At 42.2% G+C, this 22,188-nt stretch overlaps 1 protein-coding gene across 2 annotated transcripts in view; it reads right to left on the bottom strand.

Annotated features, from left to right (window-relative positions):
• The window catches only part of lg20h10orf90 (linkage group 20 C10orf90 homolog), a 31,817-nt gene extending 9,640 nt beyond the window's left edge, over positions 1–22,177 (bottom strand). Inside the window, exons 1-8 of one of the 2 annotated variants that reach the window (XM_049564034.1) lie at positions 22,064–22,177; positions 18,508–18,725; positions 17,597–18,374; positions 15,545–15,611; positions 12,046–12,137; positions 7,211–8,555; positions 2,818–2,970; positions 2,387–2,517 (exon numbers count right to left, since the gene is read on the bottom strand). In XM_049564034.1, coding sequence (XP_049419991.1) covers positions 2,387–2,517; positions 2,818–2,970; positions 7,211–8,555; positions 12,046–12,137; positions 15,545–15,611; positions 17,597–18,190 — 2,382 coding nt within the window. In that variant the 5' untranslated portion in view covers positions 18,191–18,374; positions 18,508–18,725; positions 22,064–22,177. Of the gene's footprint in view, positions 1–2,386; positions 2,518–2,817; positions 2,971–7,210; positions 8,556–12,045; positions 12,138–15,544; positions 15,612–17,596; positions 18,375–18,507; positions 18,726–21,643 lie in introns of both variants that reach the window. The other variant, XM_049564033.1, reaches the window with a different exon arrangement.
• Between the last annotated feature and the right edge of the window lie 11 nt (positions 22,178–22,188).

Raw genomic sequence — 22,188 nt, forward strand, 5'->3', positions numbered from 1 at the left:
AGTCTCGGGTGCTTAGAGTGTAAGTACCAGGTACCTGCATGGTAAGGAAGGGTGAACAGTGTGCAATTTATAATACAGCCCGCTCCCTGATAAGTACAGTGTAGGTCTCTGGTAATTACAGGTACAGTCCCTGGTAGGTACAGCAGAAGTCTCGGGTGCTTAGAGTGTAAGTACCAGGTACCTGCATGGTAAGGAAGGGTGAACAGTGTGCACTTTACAATACAGCCCGGTCCCTGATAAGTACAATGTAGGTCTCTGGTAATTACAGGGAAAGTCCCTGGTAGGTACAGCAGAAGTCTCGGGTGCTTAGAGTGTAAGTACCAGGTACCTGCATGGTAAGGAAGGGCAAACAGTGTGCACTTTACAATACAGCCCGGTCCCTGATAAGTACAGTGTAGGTCTCTGGTAATTACAGGGAAAGTCCCTGGTAGGTACAGCAGAAGTCTCGGGTGCTTAGAGTGTAAGTACTAGGTACCTGCATGGTAAGGAAGGGTGAACAGTGTGCACTTTACAATACAGCCCGGTCCCTGGTACTTACAGGAAGTCTTGGGCACTTAGCATGTAAGTACCAGGTGTCTGCGTGGTAAAGAATAAAGATATTTTATAACTCTGAAGTTGTCATTGTGTGATTAAACAGGTTACATATTGCAGTATGATTTTCGTGTATTTTAAAACTGTAAATCATATCTGATTTTATAGTTATAAGTTTTAATAAGTAGGCCTACATGGTAAGACATCAGGAGTTGGACTGTAAGATGTTTTACTGTAAGACATAGCGAGTTACACTGTAAGTCATAAGTGAAACTAAACCATATAGGCTCCCCCAAAATGTCATGGTAGATGTCAGAGAGTCACCCGGGAAGTCCCAGTAAGTGCAAGGTAAGACGCATGAAGTTCCATTATAAGACACTGGGAGTGACAGCATAAGACAGTAGCAGTTCCACTGTAAGACCCCGGCAGGTCTACTGTAAGACAAGTGAAACTACACAACAGGTTCCTCTAAAATGCCATGTAGATGTCAGAGAGTTACCATGAAAGTCCCAATAAGTATATGGTAAGACACGGGAAGTTATGCCGTAAGACACGGGGAGTTACGCCGTAAGACACGGGAAGTTATGCCGTAAGACACGGGAAGTTATGCCATAAGACACGGGGAGTTACGTCGTAAGACACGGGGAGTTACGCCGTCAGACACGGGAAGTTACGCCGTAAGACACGGGGAGTTACGTCGTAAAACACGGGCTGTATTATAAAGTGCTACCCAGCTTTTTTGTAGCAAATATGTCGCTGTTTAACCAGCTGCTTTTTAGGCACCAAATATGGGTGTTTTGTAGCAACCTGTTGGTGATTTTCAGCAGCTTTTTAGCCACCAAATGGAAGTGTTTTGTAATGACCCTTTGATTTTCCAGTGGCTTTTTAGGCACCAAATGTGGGTGTTTTGTAGCAACCTGTCACTGTTTTTCCAACGGCTTTTTAGACACCAAATGTAAGTGTTTTGTAGTGACCCTTCGATTTTCCAGTGGCTTTTTAGGCACCAAATGTGGGTGTTTTGTAGCAACCTGTCACTGTTTTTGCAGTGGCTTTTTAGACACCACATGTAAGTGTTTTGTAGCAACCTGTCACTGATTTTTCAGCAGCTTTCTGGCCACCAAACATGGCTGTTTTGTAGCAACCTGTCACTGAGTTTTCAGCAGCTTTCTGGCCACCAAACATGGCTGTTTTGTAGCAACCTGTCACTGAGTTTTCAGCAGCTTTCTGGCCACCAAACATGGCTGTTTTGTAGCAACCTGTCACAGATTTTTCAGCGGCTTTCTGGCCACCAAACATGGCTGTTTTGTAGCAACCTGTCACTGATTTTTCAGCTGCTTTCTGGCCATCAAATGCAAGTGTTTTGTGGTGACCTGTTGCTGTGTTTTCAGTGGCTTTTGAGGCACCAACATGGGTGTCTTGTATTGACCCACTCCTCTTTTTCAGTAGGGATAATGGCACAAAAAGCCATTGTTCCAGTGATCTCAAAACCTGGTATTGCAAGCCAAAATATTATCTTTTACTAACCATAACCAAGTGTTTTTTGTACCTAAACCTAACCACATGTTAACCACAGCATTGTTGAGACATAAAGTTTTTAACAATTATGTGAAAATGTATCGTATCCATGGTTTGTAGAAACAAACAATGCCAACATTTTTTCTCGCAATTGGGTTGCCGGTGATACTGGTTGCAACACACTAACATAAGCTACTACAAACAGGCACTGCATTGTTCTAAAAGGACACATCAATCTTCTATGGCATCTATTTGCTTAACATTCTCATTTGGAGAAGTACATTAAAACCCAAACCTTTTGTTTGATTGTGTTATTGACTAAAAATACCTCTGAACTCACCTGTAGAGAAATACTTTGAGGTGACCTTTCGGGGTCGAGGCTCAGAGGAACAAATGCTGCATGAGACTGGTTGGGACGCTGGATTGTTCTTTGATCAGGATGTGGCTTCACACATTTCCCCCCATCTGTCACTACCAAGGCAGAGTAAATCAAATAGTTTACGTCTCATTTAAACTTTCCATGGCTTCACATGCCTGGGCACAACAGCCCTCTGGGCCTGCCATGACATATTACTTCCTGGTATGAATCAAATAGGCACAGCATGTCAGCACCAAAGAATTTCACTGGATCTGTACTGATTCAATCAAATATGTTGCCCTGTAAACAAAGTGTTGAGCTTGCAGTATTTTCAGGTAATTGCAAACAAGATCAATGTTTTATAAGGTAAGAAATTATGATTACATAGGAAGGGAAGAGAGAAGTGATAATACCAGTATTTCCCCGGGGTGATGCAGCAGAGTCCTCCTCAGAATTGCCATTTGGTGTTTTCTTCTTACTGAGTTGTCTTTGGAGTTTGATATTTGCTATGATGGCAGCTGCATTGAGAGCAAGCACTTCCTCTTGAGACTGATGTGAGTGGGGATCTGAAAGGCAAGAGGACTTTGATGTAAGTGAAGAGTAAGTAAAACAGTGAGACTGGCTGTTGTTGATCTGCCATTTTGGCTGCTGTGCACCACAGGCAGATATTAACAGTATTTCATAATGTCCTGCCTCATTTGGAGGTTGACTGTATCAAACGTTGAATTTAAATTATGTTGCCTCAGGCCTCTGTAATTAATTGATGACACTCTTAATGAATGTGATTAAGGAATAATTAATAATTTCACACAGAGAAAAGACATCATGAATGAGGAAACACACATACTCAGCAGAATATTCCCTCCTCGTATTACTAATTCACCTGAATATTCAGCATGCCCAAACAATAGCTTAAGCTGATGGTTTCAGCCATTTTTCATAATCAAAATTCATTTTTGGTGTAAAGATTTTGACCACTTTCAGAACTGTAAAGCAAAAATATCATGGAGCAAAAAAAGCTAAACAAAATAGCGTTAGTTGGGCCTTGTATGACCCTTCATCTTACAAATTTGATTATTTAGCTAAAGCAGTGAAAGAACTTGCATCTTGATGTGCAATTTACTTGTAAGGACTTGTGATAAGACTTGGACTTTCACCAGAACACTTAAAACTGCTCTGCATTGCCTGGAGGCTTAAATGAATATGGTTTGACATTTTGGGAAAACATTTATTCACTTTCTTGCCAAGAGTTGGATGAGAAGATTGTTACCTCTCTTATATTTGTCCATTAAAGATTAAGCTACTGCCAAGAGATGATTAGCTCAGCCCAGCATACAGACTGGCAGCAGGGGCAAACAGCTGGCCTGGGTTTATCCAAAGGTGAAAAATCTGCCCCCTAGCACCTCCAAAGCTCATCAGTTAACACGTCTGATTGTCTCATCATCACCTCGAGGTTGTTTGGCAACCAGCAGTGGCACAAAGAAATAGTCAAGCACATAACCCATGTGAAACCACAGTCATGTTTTCATTTTAGATTTTACTTAGGACTAAAAAAACACCATGATGATGAAGATTTTTTTGTTTTTAGCTTTGGACAGAGCCAGGCTATCAGTTTTCCTGTCTTAATGCTAAGACAAGCCAACTGCCCCCTGCCTGTAACCTCAACAGATATGAGAGAGGTACAGATCTTGTGTAATTCTCAGTGAAAAAGCAAATTAGCTTATTTACCAAAATGTTGAACTGAGTCATAACCTTCAAGACGACCTATTATCTTTTCCATATTTTTTTGTCATATAGATAATATTGCAATGTTAGATGTTTATTAAACATGAGCAAAGTTTCAAATAGTAGGGTAAAATGTTGTCAAGGTAATCCCTGTGAGGAAAAAACCTCAGACTTAAAAATGCTTTGTTTTTAACGTTTTTCTACTTTTAAGGAAAGCTGAGATCAGCAATAGAGTTTCTTTATATGGTCATCTGCTCCAGGCACGCTACTGCAAGTGTTTACATTATGTGGCCTACACTGCTACATGTAGCTACATGCTAACATCAGGGAAACAAATGTTGGTTGCTGATGTGGGATGGCAGTAGCTCAGTACATGTCAGTCAATGGGGACTTGGGTCGGGAACCATCCGGACCAAAATATGGAGCGTGAACTGGTAGCTGGAGAGGTGCCAGTTCACCTCCTGGGCACTACCGAGGTGCATTTGAGGAGGGGAACTGACTCCCCCGACCACTCGGAGCACCTGTCATGGGCAGTCTCCCTCTGACATCTCTCCACTTAGTGCATGTATAGGTCCTGTTTGTGTGTGTGTGTTTGGACCTGTGTGTTAATGACAACAGAGTGAAAAAATTGAATTTCCCCTCGGGGATTAATAAAGTATTAAAAATTAAATTTAAAAAAATATTAATTTCTCCCCAGACTCAGATCATAGTCCTTCTGGAACATGTCCAGTTGTATTTAGAAGCTATTATTGGTGATTTTTACCAGGAGACATTACTGCTATTAGCCATTACAGTCATTCCCCGGCTGCAAGTACACTGCTAACGTACATGTAGCTACGTGCTAACGTCAGGGAAACATGTAATGTTGGTTGCAGATGATGTTAATTTCTCAGTTTCGGATCCTATTCCTTCTTAACATACCTAGTTGTATTTAGAAGCTATTAATGGTGATTTTTACCAGGAGACATTGCCAGTGTTGCCAACTTAGTCACTTTGTCGCTATATTTAGCGACTTTTCAGACCCCTCTAGCGACTCTTTTTCAAAAAAGCGACTAGCGACAAATCTAGCGACTTTTTCTGATGTTATTGGAGACTTCTGGAGACTCTGTTGTGAGAGCATATATCGTTTCTATTCTTTTCAACAAGCAGCGGATGCTGCCGTGGGCTCCTCCCTTGCCCCAAAGCACTCAAAGGCCCAGTCCTCCCTCCCAGCAGCAGTCAGAGCAGGAGATGTTAACCCCTCCATGTCCAGACTGCAAGTGAATCGCGCATGCACGGAACCGCTGCTGGCTGATGATCCGGACCTGGCTTACAGTCAGGGCGGGATGTAAATGTAAAATTTTCTTTGTCTAATATAAATCACTGAAAGAAGGTTCATTTGTAGTTCTAAACATATTCAGGGTGGTTTTTTTTACTCAGTTTTTGTCTCTATCACGACGTTATTCCTCTCTCCTACAGAAGCCATTACAATTACATGCATATGGACAATTATGCAAATTAGGCGATGACGTCATTTAGCGACTTCTAGCGACTTTGAGGACAGCCAATAGCTACTTTTCTTACTGAGGGGTTGGCAACAGTGGACATTGCTACGATTAGCCATTACAGTCATACCCCAGCTGCAAGTACACTGCTAATGTACATGTAGCTACATGCTGATATCAGAGAAACATGCAATCTTGGTTGCCAAGGTTATTAATATCTCCCTAATTTCGGAGCATATTCCTTCTGAAACATGTCCAGTTATATTTAGAAGCTATTAATGGTGATTTTCACCAGGAGAAGTTGCGGCTATTCTCTGTTACAGGCATTCCCCGGCTGCAAGTACACTGCTAATGTACACGTAGCTACATACTAACGTCAGAGAAATGTAATCCTCATGGCCAATGTTATGAATTTCTCCCCACTTTCAGATCATATTCCTTCTGGAACATGCCCAGTTGTGTTTTAAAAGATATCAATGAGGATTTTTCCTGGGAAAATTGCTGCTAATCTCCATTACAGTCATTCCCCGGCTGCAAGTACACTGCTAATGTACATGTAGCTAGATGCTAACGTCAGGGAAACATGTAGCCTTGGTTGCTGATGCTGATTTGTACCCAGTTTCAGATCATAGTCTTGCTGGAATATGTTAGTTGTGTTTAGAAGCTTTTATTAGTGATTTTTCACCAACACTAACCAATCAAAGCGGACTGGGCTTTTTTGGGAAGGGGCTTAAAGGCGCTAAATGCAGCCCTCTCAGACAGAGAGTGAATACAGGTGTATCAGCACAGACAGGAAAGGTATTTTTTGAACATTAAAGTATGTCATCATGTTCAAGCAGAAACCCGAAATACACGAGTGAACCTGATAGTGTAATAGGCTCCACTTAACCTCGCTTTCCATACGACATGTAACCGCGAAACTAAGCCTTAATCTTAAAGTGCGGGTAGCTTTGTGAGACTGGATTTCAGCCCCCAAATGGCCAGTGAGTCCCCACATTGTGACTGTTTGAACAGAATTTTGTCCCCACAACATGATTACTACAGAGACACACACCTAAATGTAATAGCTAAGCTACATTGCAGGATGTGGATGCAAAAATTGATTCTAACACATCCTGATACTTTATTTTCACCATGTTTAGCAGCTTGTGATTTCTCTTCCTCCCCTGTGCTGTCAGTGAAAATGGGGACTAGAATAGATTATACATGCAAAGAGATGCGTGGGAAAATGAAAGAAGGTGAAAATGAGAAAGCATCTGTAGGTGCCAATGGGCCTCTGCGTCTCAGCAATGCTGTTTGACATCGGCGCGCACATCTGGTATGATTGTCAATTGCACTCGAAGCAGCAGATAAATGAATCATCTCAATACAATCAAATAATGCCTATCAATAAGACATCAAAGGTGAAAGACAATATCAAACCTGAGAGTTTGGCCCCAGAACGCTGTGGAGTGTGTAATAACTTCAAGCTACAACACGCAAATGGCACAGAGGAGGTGTATATTTAGACATTGCCATCCTTTGAAAATGGAGATCAGAGACAAAGGGAGCCTGTGTGCTGACAAGAAGACTGTCAGAGTGGGACAGAGAAACCTACCCGGGGCCTTGATGAGAGTTAGACAGGGGGGCGCTCTCCTCACCGCAATCTCTGGCGGCAGTCTCTCTTTCTGGCCTCCGTTTGGCTTAAGGGTGTCTGCCGCTCGCTGACCTGCTTCTTTCACTGCTGTTTGACTGCTGATGAAACTACTGTCGAAGTTCACAGGGTTGATATTGGTCTCTTGTGGAAGCCCAAAGCTCCATTTCCTGGCAGCCGGTTGTGTCACATTCTCTTTGCTCGGCTCAGTGTGTCCAAACATATTGCCATAGCAGCTCAGCGGTCTGTGCGGCCTGTCCGATCTCTGTCCAACAGCCTTTGGTGAAACCCCTGAGGGAACGGGTGCTGCTATGGCAGGGGGGTTGCTCACAAAAAGACTCAGTGTGGATCTGTGTAGTGTTCCACTGTTTTTCTCTGGGTCTGAGGTGGATTTGTTTGGTGTTACAGCAGAGTTTGAGGAATCCAGATGGTGATATGAAGGTGCTGCCTTGTGTTGCAAATGGTTTCCCTGACTCCACATGCTGTTTTCCTTGTACAGTCCCTCTGTGTAGCTGTGTCTGTACTCTGGGTGCCTCGTCCCAGATCCTGCCTTTGCTGGACTGTAGCTCTCTCTATGCTCTGTTACTTTGATGATGGTAGCCTTTCTTCTGTGGACCACTGTGTCCAAACCATGGCTAGTTGGTGGGGTCCCCTTTGTTTTTGTGCTTGGGACAGGGCTGGACATCATCCTTTGCTCTGTCACTTTGACTATAGTGGCCTTCCTCTGCACTGTGACCTGCCTGGAGTTTGGGTCCATGGACTGATGGGCTAGTGGCGGAGAAGGGGATTCACTGGAGCGGGAGGAGGGGTTGCAGGTGTCATAGCTGGGCAAACTGGCCGATCTGCTCACTTTCCTGGAGGAGATGGTGATGGAGGAGAAGCCGGCTTTGTTCTGAGGGATGAGTGTAGTTACAGCAGAGTTTGTCTGTATGTGTGAAGGCTGAGAGCTACTGTTTGTTGTACACAGCGGGGCTGTTGCCCTCAAGGGCTGAACACTGCCTGTCCTACGCAGAGGCGTATGTGACTTGTACGTATCTGTGCTGTTTGTCCCTTGAAGCAGAGTGCTTGGTTTACAGGGTTCAGCGAAAGTTGTTCGATGCAGAGGAGTATGCTCGAGGGGGTCCGTGTTGGTTGTTTTCATTGGAGAAGACTTCCTGTTGGGGTCTAAGCTGGTCCCTGTGGGGAGCTCATTGGACTGTCTGCCTCCAGGGAAAGCCGACACCCTGTTGGTATTCCAGACTCGCCTCAGAGCTTGCCAGCCCACAGGTCTGTCCCCTTCGTTAGCAGGAAAGCTTCGTTTTTCTGGCACCTACAGCATGTGGATAAAAGAGATTCTATGTGATAAAGATCCTTAATTATGCATGGAAACCCGGCCCACCCTTCTGTTGTTGCTACTGTCTCCTGCTAAATCTTCTTCCATTAATCAACACAATAAGACATATGCTGTACTTTTCATACTTGCCAATTTGAGCTTCCGTGTTCAAGAGGCAAATACAGAAAATGGAGCATAACCTCATTTAATACAGCATGATATATTGACAATATGACATCTCTCTAATACTACATTTCAACAGCGGGTCAGCTGTCTTGTCTTTCTTCAGGGCTTTGCTGTTTATTCTTTAGTCAGATGACTCTTCCCATGCTTGACACAGTGAATGCCCCAGTAGCAATGGAAGCAGCAGCAGGCAGAGCCAGCACACAGCGTGACTTATCCCTCACAGAATCACAATGAGACTCTATCCTCAATTGAAACTGAGAGGCAAAAAGCAAAGATTCTGGTCCTTAGGCCACAGGATCAGTGGCGTTACCAAGGGGTGGCCAGGAGGGGCCACGGCCACCCTGATACAAGTGCTGCCCACGAAAATGATCTAAAACAACTGGAGGCCCCTGTGTGGTGTTTTTGAACTTGAGTAGGCTTATTCCCAGTTAATGTTTTGTTTGTTACAATCAGTATACTCCTCTAAATGGAAGTTTGCCTTTCTAAGAAAAAGGACAAGCAGTTTGTTTGAAGAGTAATGAATACATAGAGTTGCATAACACATTAAAACCGAATTGTAGTGGGACCCAAAATGGTAACGTATTGCATCGTCGTATCATGGAACTTTAAGCCTCTATAAAATGTAAACTGGTGAATTCTATAAAAATTCCACCCTGTTCAGTTGTCATGAGTGGGGAAATTAGCTAAAGAGACCCAAATCATTTCTTGTACCAGGCTGTAAACCTGTTTATTTCTGTTGGTAATTCAGGCTTTTTAACATGAGAGTCTGTGCCAGGGTTAGGCAACCTGCAGCTCAGGAGCCACATGCGACTCTTGAGCCTTTCTCCAGTGGCTTCCTGTGGCTTTGACAAAAAATGTATATGGAAATGAATGAGTTATTTTTTTTATTGTTATTATTATTTTAATTTTCACTTATCATTGTTGTACCCCTGATTCTTACATTTTCCAATTGTACAAATGTGTAACCTTCACTCTGAATAACAAAAAAAAAGTTTTAACATTTCGTCAACTATATCCATCATACATCTACCGCCTTGCGGTAGATGTATGATGGCAACCAAATGTGAAGAAAATAGTGGTTCAGAACAATAGTAAATAGAATGTACTGTATGTATACTGATATATTTCTTTTTTAAATTGTTTTGCCTTTAATTGATAGGATAGTGAAGTGTGAAGGGGGAGAGAGAGAGAGAGGGAGAGACATGCAGCAAAGGGCCTCAGGCTGGACTCGAACCCGGGCTGCTGTGGCAACAGCCTTGTACATGGGGCACCTGCTCTACCACTAAGCCACCGACGCCCCACACTGATATATTTCTTATATTAAAATCAAAGTCATATGTACACAAAGTCACTCATTAAATAACTTGAGATTATGACAGTTAGACGGTGGTAATCTAGGCTGCAGACTATTTACTCTACTTAGACCACTTAAATCTTGTATAAGGCAACAATTAGACATTGTTTGTCATCTGTACAAATGTCTAATTTTGCATAGTTCTGGATAATTGCTGCAGCAGACAGGCAGCAAACAGATACTGACATCTGTGCTGATAATGGTCCATAAAGCAAAGGAGTCTGCCATCAGCCAGTTGCCTTTGTGTTGATCATAAGTCACTTCTCTCCTTTTTTTTCCCATTTCAGTGACTACTCTGCATTCTGATGAGGCACTGAAGCTTCGACCTGCTATATATTTTTTTTCTCCTGTTTGTTGAGTCTCTATTCTAAGTTCCACAGTCTTTCATTTTGTTTTTTTTAAAACTTTAATTCCACAATCTCAAAAGTTTTTTTCAATCTCTGATCCCATGGACTGTTCTATCTTAATTAGTGTTGTTTCCTTCAGCTTTTAAGGGAATGGCTTGTGAGCATGAGGGATTGTTTCATGGCCTTTCTTCATGTAAATGAGACTTTCTTGCCACATAAATGAAGGGTCAGAATGTGTAGGAGGCAAGCGGGAAAAAAACGAAATGAAAACGAAAATGAATAACTTTCCTCTGTTTGTAAGAACATTTAAATACCTTCTTAGTAGGAGTGAATTTCGAGCTTTTTAAACAAAGTGTTGATAAATGAGGCCTTTGGCATGTCTATTATTATTAGTATCCCACCCAGCGAACACTGAATCACTACATTTATCACTGTTATAAACTGGAGACACTGGCCCTAAACTTCAGGAAGCAAAACACAAGTATATCACTAGGAATAGAAAACTTAAAGGAACAGTCTGTAAGATCGCAACCAGCTGAAACTTCTCACGGTTAGAATGCCTTCAGTGTTCATTGTTCAGGAGGTTTTTACCGCAGAAGTCTCTTCCTCTACAAAATAAATGGACCCGTGATTAAAACCAGTAAAAACACTGAATAAGGAAGTTTCAAGTTTTAAAACATTGTTTCTCCTAAGTTTTTGGCACTTCATAGTCACCTTTTTTTTCTGTGATAACTAAGGGCCTGTTGATATGGTTCCGTATATTTCTGAAAACGGGTATTTATCTTTGCGTTTGCACCTATCATTTATCATCACCTATCATTTTGTTTGTCCCAACAAAAATGGAGATTTTAAAAAAAGTTTTTAAAAATATCCGTTTCTATGGAGACGTGTAAACAGGATAGACGGAGATTTTGGAAAACGATGACGTTGCAACCCAGTTCGCGCATGCCCATTAGGCGCAGGCCCATTGCTAGCACTTTTGGGACTACTTATGAGCTTACAAATGAATTTAGCACTGCTGCATCAACATCACCGCTACATCAGTGCACAAAGGAGTCTACTGTACCCGATATTAGTAAGTGAATAGCAGCTAACTATGCTTCATAAGGTTAAAATGTAGTTTATCATTGTTTTTATCACTAGCGCCAAGAGGAAAACAAATCACTGTGCATGCGCTTAACGTTTTTCTATGGTGTTTGACATATGGCGTATCGCCACCTACTGGTCTGGCATGCTAATTGCAGAAAAAACTGCTGTTTTAGCGTTTTCATGTCAGCAGGGATATCGTTTTCACAACTGATCATGTAAACCCAGAATTTTTTTTTATACGGGATATATAAAAACCCGTTTTTATTTGTATCGGTATCCATGTAAACAAGGCCTAAAGTTCCATACGTTCTAGCAGTTTTAACCACGAGCCGAAATATCCGCAGAGGTCTCCTCCTCTCTAAAACAAATGGACCCAGTGATTAAAACCAGTAAAAACAGGCAGACTTACTATGTACTCCCCATGATACACAGACCGACTGATAACCATCGTCTCCTCAACTCAATGTGAAACAAAATGAAAAGTAATCATACCAGAGGCGTTCTCAGTTACCTGTTTAACACTGGGAGAGCCTTGATCGGGTATCTGCCATGTCTTAACACCCAAAGCACTTGGACTGGTGTGGCTTCTCTCCACCTCTCCATCTATGTATGAAGGCAAAACAAATGATCACATGTCACATTCCTCACAAGACATGCCCCCCCCCCTTCCTCTTTTACACACACACACACACACACACACACACACACACACACAAACACAACTCCTCTGACTGTGTGGCAGTGTTGACACTGTCAATAATTGACGTTGGCACTGTAAAGTGAATCCAGCACCACCCTGGAGCCACTTCTCTGCTTCCTCAGGAGACACAGCGACTTGACTGGCCTGCCTCTCAGCCCTGACTGATACTCTATTGCCACCCTGACTGCCTGCCTGGCTGCATTTCCACCTGCTGCTGTTACCATGGCGACTGGCTCTCTCTTTGGGATAACCCTTGAATGCTGTGTGGATAATCTGTGGTGTTTTTCATTTTAAGGGAAAAAAAACAAGAGACAAGGTGACAATTGCACCACTTTGCAAATGTGATTACATTCGGAAAACAAAGGATTGTCTTTAGAGGTGTTCTGGTCTTTCTGCCGTCATTATATGTCTCATTTCTTGCTGTTATAAAGGGCCCCACACAAACGTGTGCCCTCCCACCGAAGGAGCCTCTCTCATTACTTCCACAGCTGAGCTCAAATGACCATTTCTTCTGAATCAACAGCAGCTTAATATCCCACAGGAAAATAAAGAAGCAAGGCCATATGGCAAATGCCCTCTGAAGTCCCCACCCTCCCAATTTATTCCCCATCCTTGTGAGTTTTATCTAAATAGTACGTGTGAGCAGGGTGGAAATTGGCCAGTCTGTCTAAACACGACGGCCCTTGGAGCACTAGATCCAATTTTATTATCATTTGCTCATTAACATCAGGCCATTTTAAGTTTGTTAAATGTGATTTTTGTGGAGGGAGAGGGTACTAAGTGTCTGCAATAAGACCCAGAGTCTGATTAAAACTACTTCGGCAAGGGTTGTCAGCAACATCCAGAAAGAGGGAGAAAGAGAATGAGAAAGAGGTGGGATAATTTGCTAGCTGGAGTGTAACCGAGTCAGTTCTTGTTGGAATAATTGTGGCTGGAATTTCTGATAGTTTCATTTGGTTGCAGGTGTGGAATTGTGGATTTAAATGTACTGATGGCTGAGCGAAAGCAACTAGCATCGAAACAAGACATATTGGGAAGCAGTCCTGCATGGAGATTCTTGTTTCTTGTTGATCATCTGTCTTCGACTCATTGCTGGAATTTCAGCCGTGGCCAATTTGTTGTGTACATGCACCTGCACGGAATTATAATTCTCTGTGAAGTAACTGAAAATATGAATATGTAACTGATATTATAGACCATATGGAGATTTATCATAGTCTAACATGACATGATTATACTTGTCATTATACCAACACTAGCTTATAACTATCAATGATTTTTTTTTTTAAATAAGGTTTATGGCACTTAAAGGCACAGTTCATCCCAAAAGCAAAAGCATATATTTTTCCTCTTACCTGTAGTGCTATTTATCAGTCTAGATTGTTTTGGTGTGAGTTGCTGAGTGTTGGAAATATCATCTGTTGAGATGTCTGCCCTCTCTTGAATATAATGGAACTAGATGGCACTCAGCTTGTGGTGCTCAAAGTGCCAAAACAAAAACAATAATCCACAGACCTTGCTGTGAGCAGTTTTCTGTAGGAACCATTTTGTGCTGAACTACACCTGCCAACCATATCGCTGCACAGAGGGAAGTGTAGTTCACTTAGCACCACTGTCACAAACATAAGCCCTTTGCCAGCAAATAGTGCAGACGCATGCAATTAGTCATCGATTAAACGATTAAAGGTCCACCCCCTTGCTAGTCGACACCAGAAATATTAGTCGGTTATGGTTATGGTCATGTGCAAGGCCGCTTAACTGTCATGCAGCCACCCGCCACTAGTGGGTGCTACAGAGCTGTCAAACAGCAGTCCCCTTCCCCACGGTAATGCTCGAGTAGAATAGAATTTTAAAATAGCATGATGGGAAATAAGAGACATGACCTCTCACAAAACTAGTGCGGCTTGGCAGTACTTTGATTTAGAAAATTAACAAAAGGTAGCATGTAGGCTGTGTCAGAAAAGACTGGCATATAATCACTTGACTGGAGCAATGCGCAACCACATTCAACTCAACGCATTTAAAATCCGACATGGTTGTTGAGGATTGTTATTAAAGACTTCAAAGGGCTCTTAATGTTTTGGGACAATGTTTCAAATAAGTTCCATGTTGTACTGAACAAAGGTCTCCAAGGGGAAAGTCCTGTGACACATGCACCACCCCAACCTGCCTCCATATGCAGACTTTTGCTTTTTATACTACTTCCTTCAGAGCATTGGTCATGTGATTACAGCCTTCCCGATTGCATAGGTTATACACACAGGTATACATACAGAAGGTAAATGAGGACAGCCTGCTTGAGTAACCAGGTCATGATTTCTGGAAAGAGCATTGCTTTGGGTTTTTCAAATGCATTTTTTGGCGCTTTATGCACCATAAGCCGAGTGCCATCTAGTCCCATTATGTTTGAGAGAGGGCAGACATCTCTACAGCTGATATCTCCAACCCTGAGCAACTCACATCAAAGTAATACTATAGCTAAACAGCACTACAGGTAAGAGGAAAAATATGTATTTTTTTATTTTGGGGTGAACTGTTTCTTTAAAACACCTGCCCTTTCTATCAAAATTCCCTGCTGCTGTGGACAGATTGCTTTGATTTCTGCAAGCCGCCCGAACTTAGCCAGGATAATCTATGTATAAACAAGGACAGGGTTGAAAGATCAAACCTCAGATCAAACCCAGCGAGTGTGGGGCTGCCATGTTCAAAGATTAACAGGGCTCCTTTTCCAATCAGTCTGCATCTCTCCTTATCATTCTGCCTCCCCATCTCCCTCTCCTTCTCTTTTCGTCCCTGTTTCAAGCCAAATAACGTCTATTTCCTTTACCTGCAATCCTGCCAGAATACTGTGGCACAACAGTCGGGACCAGTTGTACTTGAAATTGACTTTGTTTTGCAGGAGTTGTTTAAAGTGTTCATACACTCTGTCAGTGTGGAGCGTTTGAAAGAGGGCAGGGGCAACACTGCTGCAAGGAGCTGATTAGAGGCAGGTAAACCGTGTGGCAAGTCAGCCCTGAAATAAGCTTTTGTTCTCCCTCTGGCTAACCCGGCCCCTGCAGTTACCCCACGGTTATATTTGTTCTAGCACTGATCAGGCACTAAACATCAATTGAAACAGAAGCTTTGTGTGTTTCGGGGAATCTTCTGTTGTGCCTCATGTTTTTAATTTTGGTTTTACGCATTTGCTTTAAGGTACAACTCTTACATAATGATCACTCTTGCATAAATGTGCATTTGTTGGACTTGTGAAAACCCAGCAGTTATACAAGTAATTGTACACTGATACAGCAAATTGCACGTCAGTACTTACCCTGGTGCCTGTTGGCTGTTGCTCGATTCTTCTGAAATGTTGGAGTGATGGCTTGTTTCAGTTTCACCTGTAACAAAGAAGTAATTTTACACAAAAGGTACCTTTGCTTCAATTTTACCTGGCTTAAAAAAGTGGATTTTTCTTTGGTAGAAGCATCTGATACATTTACAATAATAGTCTAATACTTTGGGAGAAACATGTACTTGCTTGGAGTTAGATGAGAAGATCGATATCACTCCCACACTTGAGAGTGGCATCAATCTTCTCATGTAAAACTCAGCAAAGAAAGCGATAAGTGTATTCCCCCCCAAAAACTATTCTTTTAAGAGTCATCTTTTAGAACTAGGGCTCATAAATATCAGTTAAAAGAATTTTTAATAGAAGTTACTGTATAAAATACAAAAAAATCTCAACAATGACTTCACATAATGTTCTTTTTTTCAGTTAAGAGTCACAAGGGAAGGGATGTGCTTTGTGCATCAGTTCAGCCGAATCTCTGGTTCAGCACAGCAACTTATTGATTTTGAAGTCACATTATCAGTTCACTGGGTAATACTCCCATTGAATTTTCTCTGTACATTGACTTGCATCCTCTCAGGGCACAAAGCTCAATCTCTGCCGCCACAGCTCCAAATGAGTCGTAAACCTTTCGAGAATGCGTGGAGTTCCTGCAGAGTAAGCTGTTTTCAAAAGATGCCGGAGCTCTGCCTTCTCCCCGGGTAACAGAGACTTGACTACAAATGGCTCTCTGTGGCACTCTGTGTGTTTTAGTCTGCCTTGCCTGGCACTACACGCACCATCACCTCCATTACACAGCACTTTACCTTCAGACTCGCGGAGCTTACACTGTCTCACTAACAAGTCAGAATCAGAGTCACACAGCCTGAGCGGATGTCAGTGCCAAATCCAGGGTAAATCAGTCCAGAGTCTTTGCAAAGGCTTGCTTTAACAGGTTGATACCCTAAACCACAGACACATATGTGATACTGGGAGGCTTCTCTGAGAGAAGAATTCTTCACACTCCAAAATAAATCTCCCATTCGAGTAGAGAGTAGGGGTGTATGAAAATATCAAAATAGCAATGTTATGTTTGTGATACTGTATTAGTAATCAAAAACACTGCATCAATTTTTTGTTAATGATTTACATGCAAAGATTTGTGGCAGTTTGTCATGTTGTGTTGCATTTTAACCCCCAACCTCTAGATAGTAGTGTTGTAATTTATCTTCAGCCAAAAACTGCAGTTCTTTGAATGACTACTTGAGGCTGGCTCCAAAAGCAAATCAATCCCCATAGACAACCATGTAAAAACACTTTATAGCATATATGAACATGTTCATAGCCTGGTACCAAAAACATATACAAACCCAGTTATGGTCTCTATAGCTAATTTCCCCGGTCGTGACAGCTGTACATTGGGTGAATTTTTATATAACTCACCCATTTCAATGTAATGAAGGCTTAAAGTTATGCATAATTAAGGGTGTGGCCACTTTGAGTGACGGATGGGTGCTGTCTGTTGACAAGACACTACCACTGTGACAAAGTTGGTTAGGTAACATAACCATGGCGTAATTTCAGATTTGCAGATAGGCGTAGCCATAGCTGTCGCTATTTCAGTGTGTTGTCAGTTTGTTAATTTTAACTGTGATGTTTTGGTTGTCTAAAAAAGTCTTGTTCAGCGTTTGGTTGTACTAAAAGACCCTTGCAGACCCTGGAAATTACATACATTACATTTTGTTTTAATTGTTCTAAGCCTGTTTTCACTGGTGAAAATTAGCATTAGCATTATCACTGTTAAACCACAGCTGTAAATGTACCCTGCTAACTAAGCTAGCAGTTAGCATTAGGGTTATCTCTACTATGGTCACTTTTGGCTCAAAAAATCCAAGATGGCGACGGCCAAAATGCCAATCTCGAGGTGACAAAGCAAATAGAGAGGTGACGGTGGCTATGTCCATGGTAACAATGGTAACAAGATATTGCTGGTGTAAACTGTTGAAAACCTTCTAAATATATGATTCATACTTTGTTAGGTGTAATGTGTTTTACCTGACTAGCAGAGTGGTCCAAAACCTGGTTTTGGTTGCAAGCATCATCCACCATCATCACTCTCCTTTGGATCGGCAGCCACCCAATTTTGACTGGAGCAATATTACTGAGTTGAGCCTGCTCCTTCCTTGGGACCTGCATCATGTGAGCTCTCTCCCAGCTTCCTCTGCGTTCTGGGGGAGACAGAAACCCAGTATGGAGGGACTCCTGGCTGCCCGGCGAACTCTCACACAGGCTGGGACTCCCACATGAAGATGAACCTCTGCTGAAGGAGGGAGTCCCTGGCTGTCTCCAGGCACGTCCAGTTGGCTCTTTGTGCAGAGCAGGCATGGACGTTGTCCGATCACTGAAAGCTGGAACCTGATTATGTACTGGGGCTCTGAGAAGTTCGCTCTCTATCCTCTGCAGGTGCTCCAGCCAGCCGTCCAGCTGGCGCCCTTCAATGGCACTCTGGGGCCGAGGTGCTCGTGGGGGGCGAGAAACACGGGTCAGAACTTCCCCTTCTGGTATCAAGCTCTCCCAGTGGGACTCATCTCCTGATCTCCTCCAGCTCGGAGCTCTTCGTAGGTGGGCAGCTGGCCTGCGGAGAGTCATCCCTCTGGAGCTCAGGTAACCACTCACAGCTCTCGAGTTTCAGCCCACAATAAAGGCCCTTTACAGTGGGGGTATTAATGAGACTCCCCTGGCTCAACTGGACTTCTTACCATGAGGCATGCCAGAAATGTACTGCAAGGAATTCGTAGCCACAAGAATGCTGGAGGTCATCGTTGTTAGGGATCTGTTATAAAAAGGTATCAGAATAGTGAGGATAACAAGGAGAAATCAGTGTAAATAATTCAAGATCATGAGACAAACAACAATTTCATGCTTTCATTACACCACTCCACAGTGCTGCTGATACTATTACTTACCAAACCATTCTTTTTCACTTGCTTCCAACTCCTCTGTCCTTGGTGTTTAGGAAGTAAACACTCTCTGTCTTGATATAAACTAGGTGCTAGTGGGTACTGTCTCCAGTAAGGCATGTAGCAATGTGAGGGATGCTCTGACAAACAAAAGAGTTACTGAGCACAAGAGCTGAACATCCAATAGAGAGAGGGAGATGGACAGAGACAGAGGGGTGGGCGGGCTGAAAGAAAAAACAAACACTTGTTGATGCAACACATGATGTAACAAGATTTCCATTTAAACCAAGAACAAAATTAAGATTCAGTATTTTCATTATCACACTGTCTAATTTTGGGTTTGTGCAAGTCTGAGACACAATGTTTAAAAGAGCGAATCAAACTTTCTGACATTCAGGCGTCCTTACAAATGATAAAGGATCGCTAATGAGCAGATTATCCATGTTATTCCATGAGTCACTTGCTGCTTGAGAAATCCTCTTTGTTGAACTCCCCCTGTTTCTGCTCGTCCCTGTGATCTCGTGGTTGGTGGCTGATGATGAGGCGCTGCTATCCTCAAGCCTCTAACCCGAGCCATGTGACGTTTGCGAGACCGTCTTTAAAATGGGCCAGTGTCCTCTCTGGTAAGTAACCGTGACCCACATGATGTCCCACAATGCATGAGTGAAGGGTATTTACAAGACAGAGGAAACTTGCCTCGAGCTGCAGGCGAGATTCTGCTTAAGATTTTGTTTAGAGGCAGTTAAAAACAGATCTTCAAAGATACAACTGCGTCTAAAAAAGAATTGGCAGTTGCTTGGATGTTTAATGAATTTCAGTGTTTCTCAGCGGATTAACAGTCCCCAGATGTCTTTCAAAGCAACTTCAGTCCCACTCGGTGGTATAACATTTTCCACACGTCTTTCAAAGGCAGAGATAAGACAGAGATAACTTAAATATCAGTGGCTGTGACCTGCTTTAAGACACCTTATCAAGCTGAGGAGCTACACACAGAAGGAATATGCAATAGTGTAAGGCAATTTGCATCTTTTTGTCTGCTCTGCCCGGGAGATAACATCAAAACAAATCAAAAACTCAATTGAGCAAGGAGGACAGATTTGAGCAGGGTTCAAAGAAGAAGTTTGAAAGCAGCACCGCCCTCTGCTGGCAAAACTCCAACATGACAAGTGGAGAGGGAGGGCATGGGGTCATAAGTTTGAAAGACTACTCTTAAAGATGGGATGCAGTCGTAGGTTACAACATTTGTGCAGCTAAGATGAATAGAGATGAGTGGATTCGAATGCGTGCGTCAGGTGCATCCCTCTGATGTCTTTTATTGAGCACCTGCAGCTCTGAGGAACAACTTTTATTAGTTCAACACATCACTGCTCAGAGTAACAGGCTCGCTGAGGCTCCTATAGCTTCACCATTAAGCAGAAAGAAGGAAGGAAATGGACAGAGACCGCATGAATTCTAATTCTGTGGTTGAGACAATCAGAGGAACAATCTCTGTGTGTTTTACCATGGTGTTAACACTGAAACACATCGATTTACAGGAACACTGACAGGATTAAAATAAGGTGAAACGTTTGTAATCAGGTACTAAATAAATAAGCAAATTTATGTAGATTATAACAAATGGTAGGCTACATAACACACTACATTCAATACCACCTTACTTTATATTAATTTTTATTTATCCACATGCTGTTTCCATACCTCTACACTGAGGTGTATTTTCCACCTTTTAAAATATTGTTTTATTGTACCCTCCTCACTTCTCAAACCAAAGTCACACCCTTATATGTTTACCATTACTATTAGTAGTATTAGCGTATCTTATTTTTTTCTTTTTATTTATTATCATAGATCCATATCATCCGTCCATCTTTATATACAGTCTATGATGAGGCTATGAGGCTAACTTCATCGGGATGGTTTTACCAGGTTAGGTTATGGCAGGGTCAGACAAACTTTCTTCCACTTGTATTTGAATAGGTTGTACTCTGTTACAATTTGCCAGTAATTTACATGAAAAAAAAAAAAAAATCAGATTAGAGGAACAAGAAAAGCAAAACAATAATTTAAAAAATTATAAATAAAACAGTGACCCTCAGATTTATCTTGTGAGCCAAACTTTCCTCCACTTTTATTTGAATAGGTTGTACTCGGGTAAAATTTTCCAGTAATTTGCAGGAAAAAAAGGTTTGAGGAACACACACAAAACAAAATTCAAAAAGGTGATAAATAAAACGGTGACCCCATCTTATGACCCGCGCTACTTTTGACATTGTGCAAGTGTTGAGCAGAACCGAACGGATGGGGAGAGTTGAGTGCGCGTGTAGAGAGAATCAAGTGCGAGTAGAGAGGGTCTAGCACGCGGGTGTCACAGCACTGTGCTTGCGGGGAATGTTTTTCTTGCGGAAACAGTTGTGTGTGTGCATGGGTTGAGTCCATCTTGATATACTGTCTACGATGCAGACTCACAGAGAGATAAACAGTATGTGAAGCTAACTTCATCGGGATGGTTTTACCAGGCTAGGTTATGGCAGGGTCAGCTAAACTTTCCTCCACTTTTATTTGAATAGGTTGTACTCAGGTAAAATTTTCCAGTAATTTGCATGGAAAAAAATCAGATTAGAGGAACAAGAAAAGCCAAACAAAATTTAAAAAAAATGATAAATAAAACGTTAAGTTTATCTTGTTACCCGTGCTACTTTTGAAGTTGTGCAAGTGTTGAGCAGAATCGAGCAGGTAGAGAATCAAGCGCGTGTAGAGAGGGTCTAGCGCATGCTTGTCACAGTGCTTTGCTTGCAGGGGATACTTCTTCTTAGCTAAACAGTATGTGGGGCTAATGCTGCGTTCGTTTTGTACTCGGAAGTCAGAAGTCGGAAGTGGGAATGACGTCACCTCTGAGTTGACAACAGTTTTTGCATTCTAGCTGACAACGGCGGACAAGTCGGAAAAAACATGGACGTTACCGTTTTACCGTTGGGCTAGCCGTAGCCACTGTTAGCAATATCAGTTGATATCAACGCTCTATGTGGCATTTTGCACATACACACAGTATAGCAACATGCCCATGGATAAAAATTGAACAGTACTATGGGTGTGGCTGACATAATGTAAAACAAATAAGATAGAATTGTTTGTGTTTACTCACTACGTATGTGACCGGCAGCCATCATGAATTCGTAAGTCGGGGTTGATGCGGTTGGAGTTGGAAATCCGACCACAGGGTGCGCTCGAGTTTAAACTTCCGACTGGGAACTGGGAATTTCCGACCTCTGAGTACAAAACGAACGCACCACAACTTCATCAAGATGGTTTGACCAGGCGAGGTTATGGCAGGGTCAGCCAAAATGTCTTCCACTTTTATTTGAATAAGTTGTACTCAGGTATAATTTTCCAGTAACTTACATGAAAAAAAGAAAGATTAGAGAAACAAACAAACATATAAATAAATAAATAAAGTTTGTCGACCCTCAGATTTATCTTGTGACCCCTTTGGGGGTCCCGACCCTCAGGTTGGGTACACTGGTATTAGTGGATGTAATGCCCAAACGAAGGTCCTGTAGCTCACCCATTGTTTTATTTGTCATCCCTTTATGTTATACTTGTAATAATATGTTCCTCCAGGTGAATATAGAATCATCCCATGGTTCATGTAACACCGTACATCAGTCATGCAGCAGTTTCCGCCTCAGT

The sequence above is a fragment of the Epinephelus fuscoguttatus genome, linkage group LG20, assembly GCF_011397635.1.
Source record: "Epinephelus fuscoguttatus linkage group LG20, E.fuscoguttatus.final_Chr_v1".
In the NCBI taxonomy this organism is placed as follows: Eukaryota; Metazoa; Chordata; class Actinopteri; order Perciformes; family Serranidae; genus Epinephelus; species Epinephelus fuscoguttatus.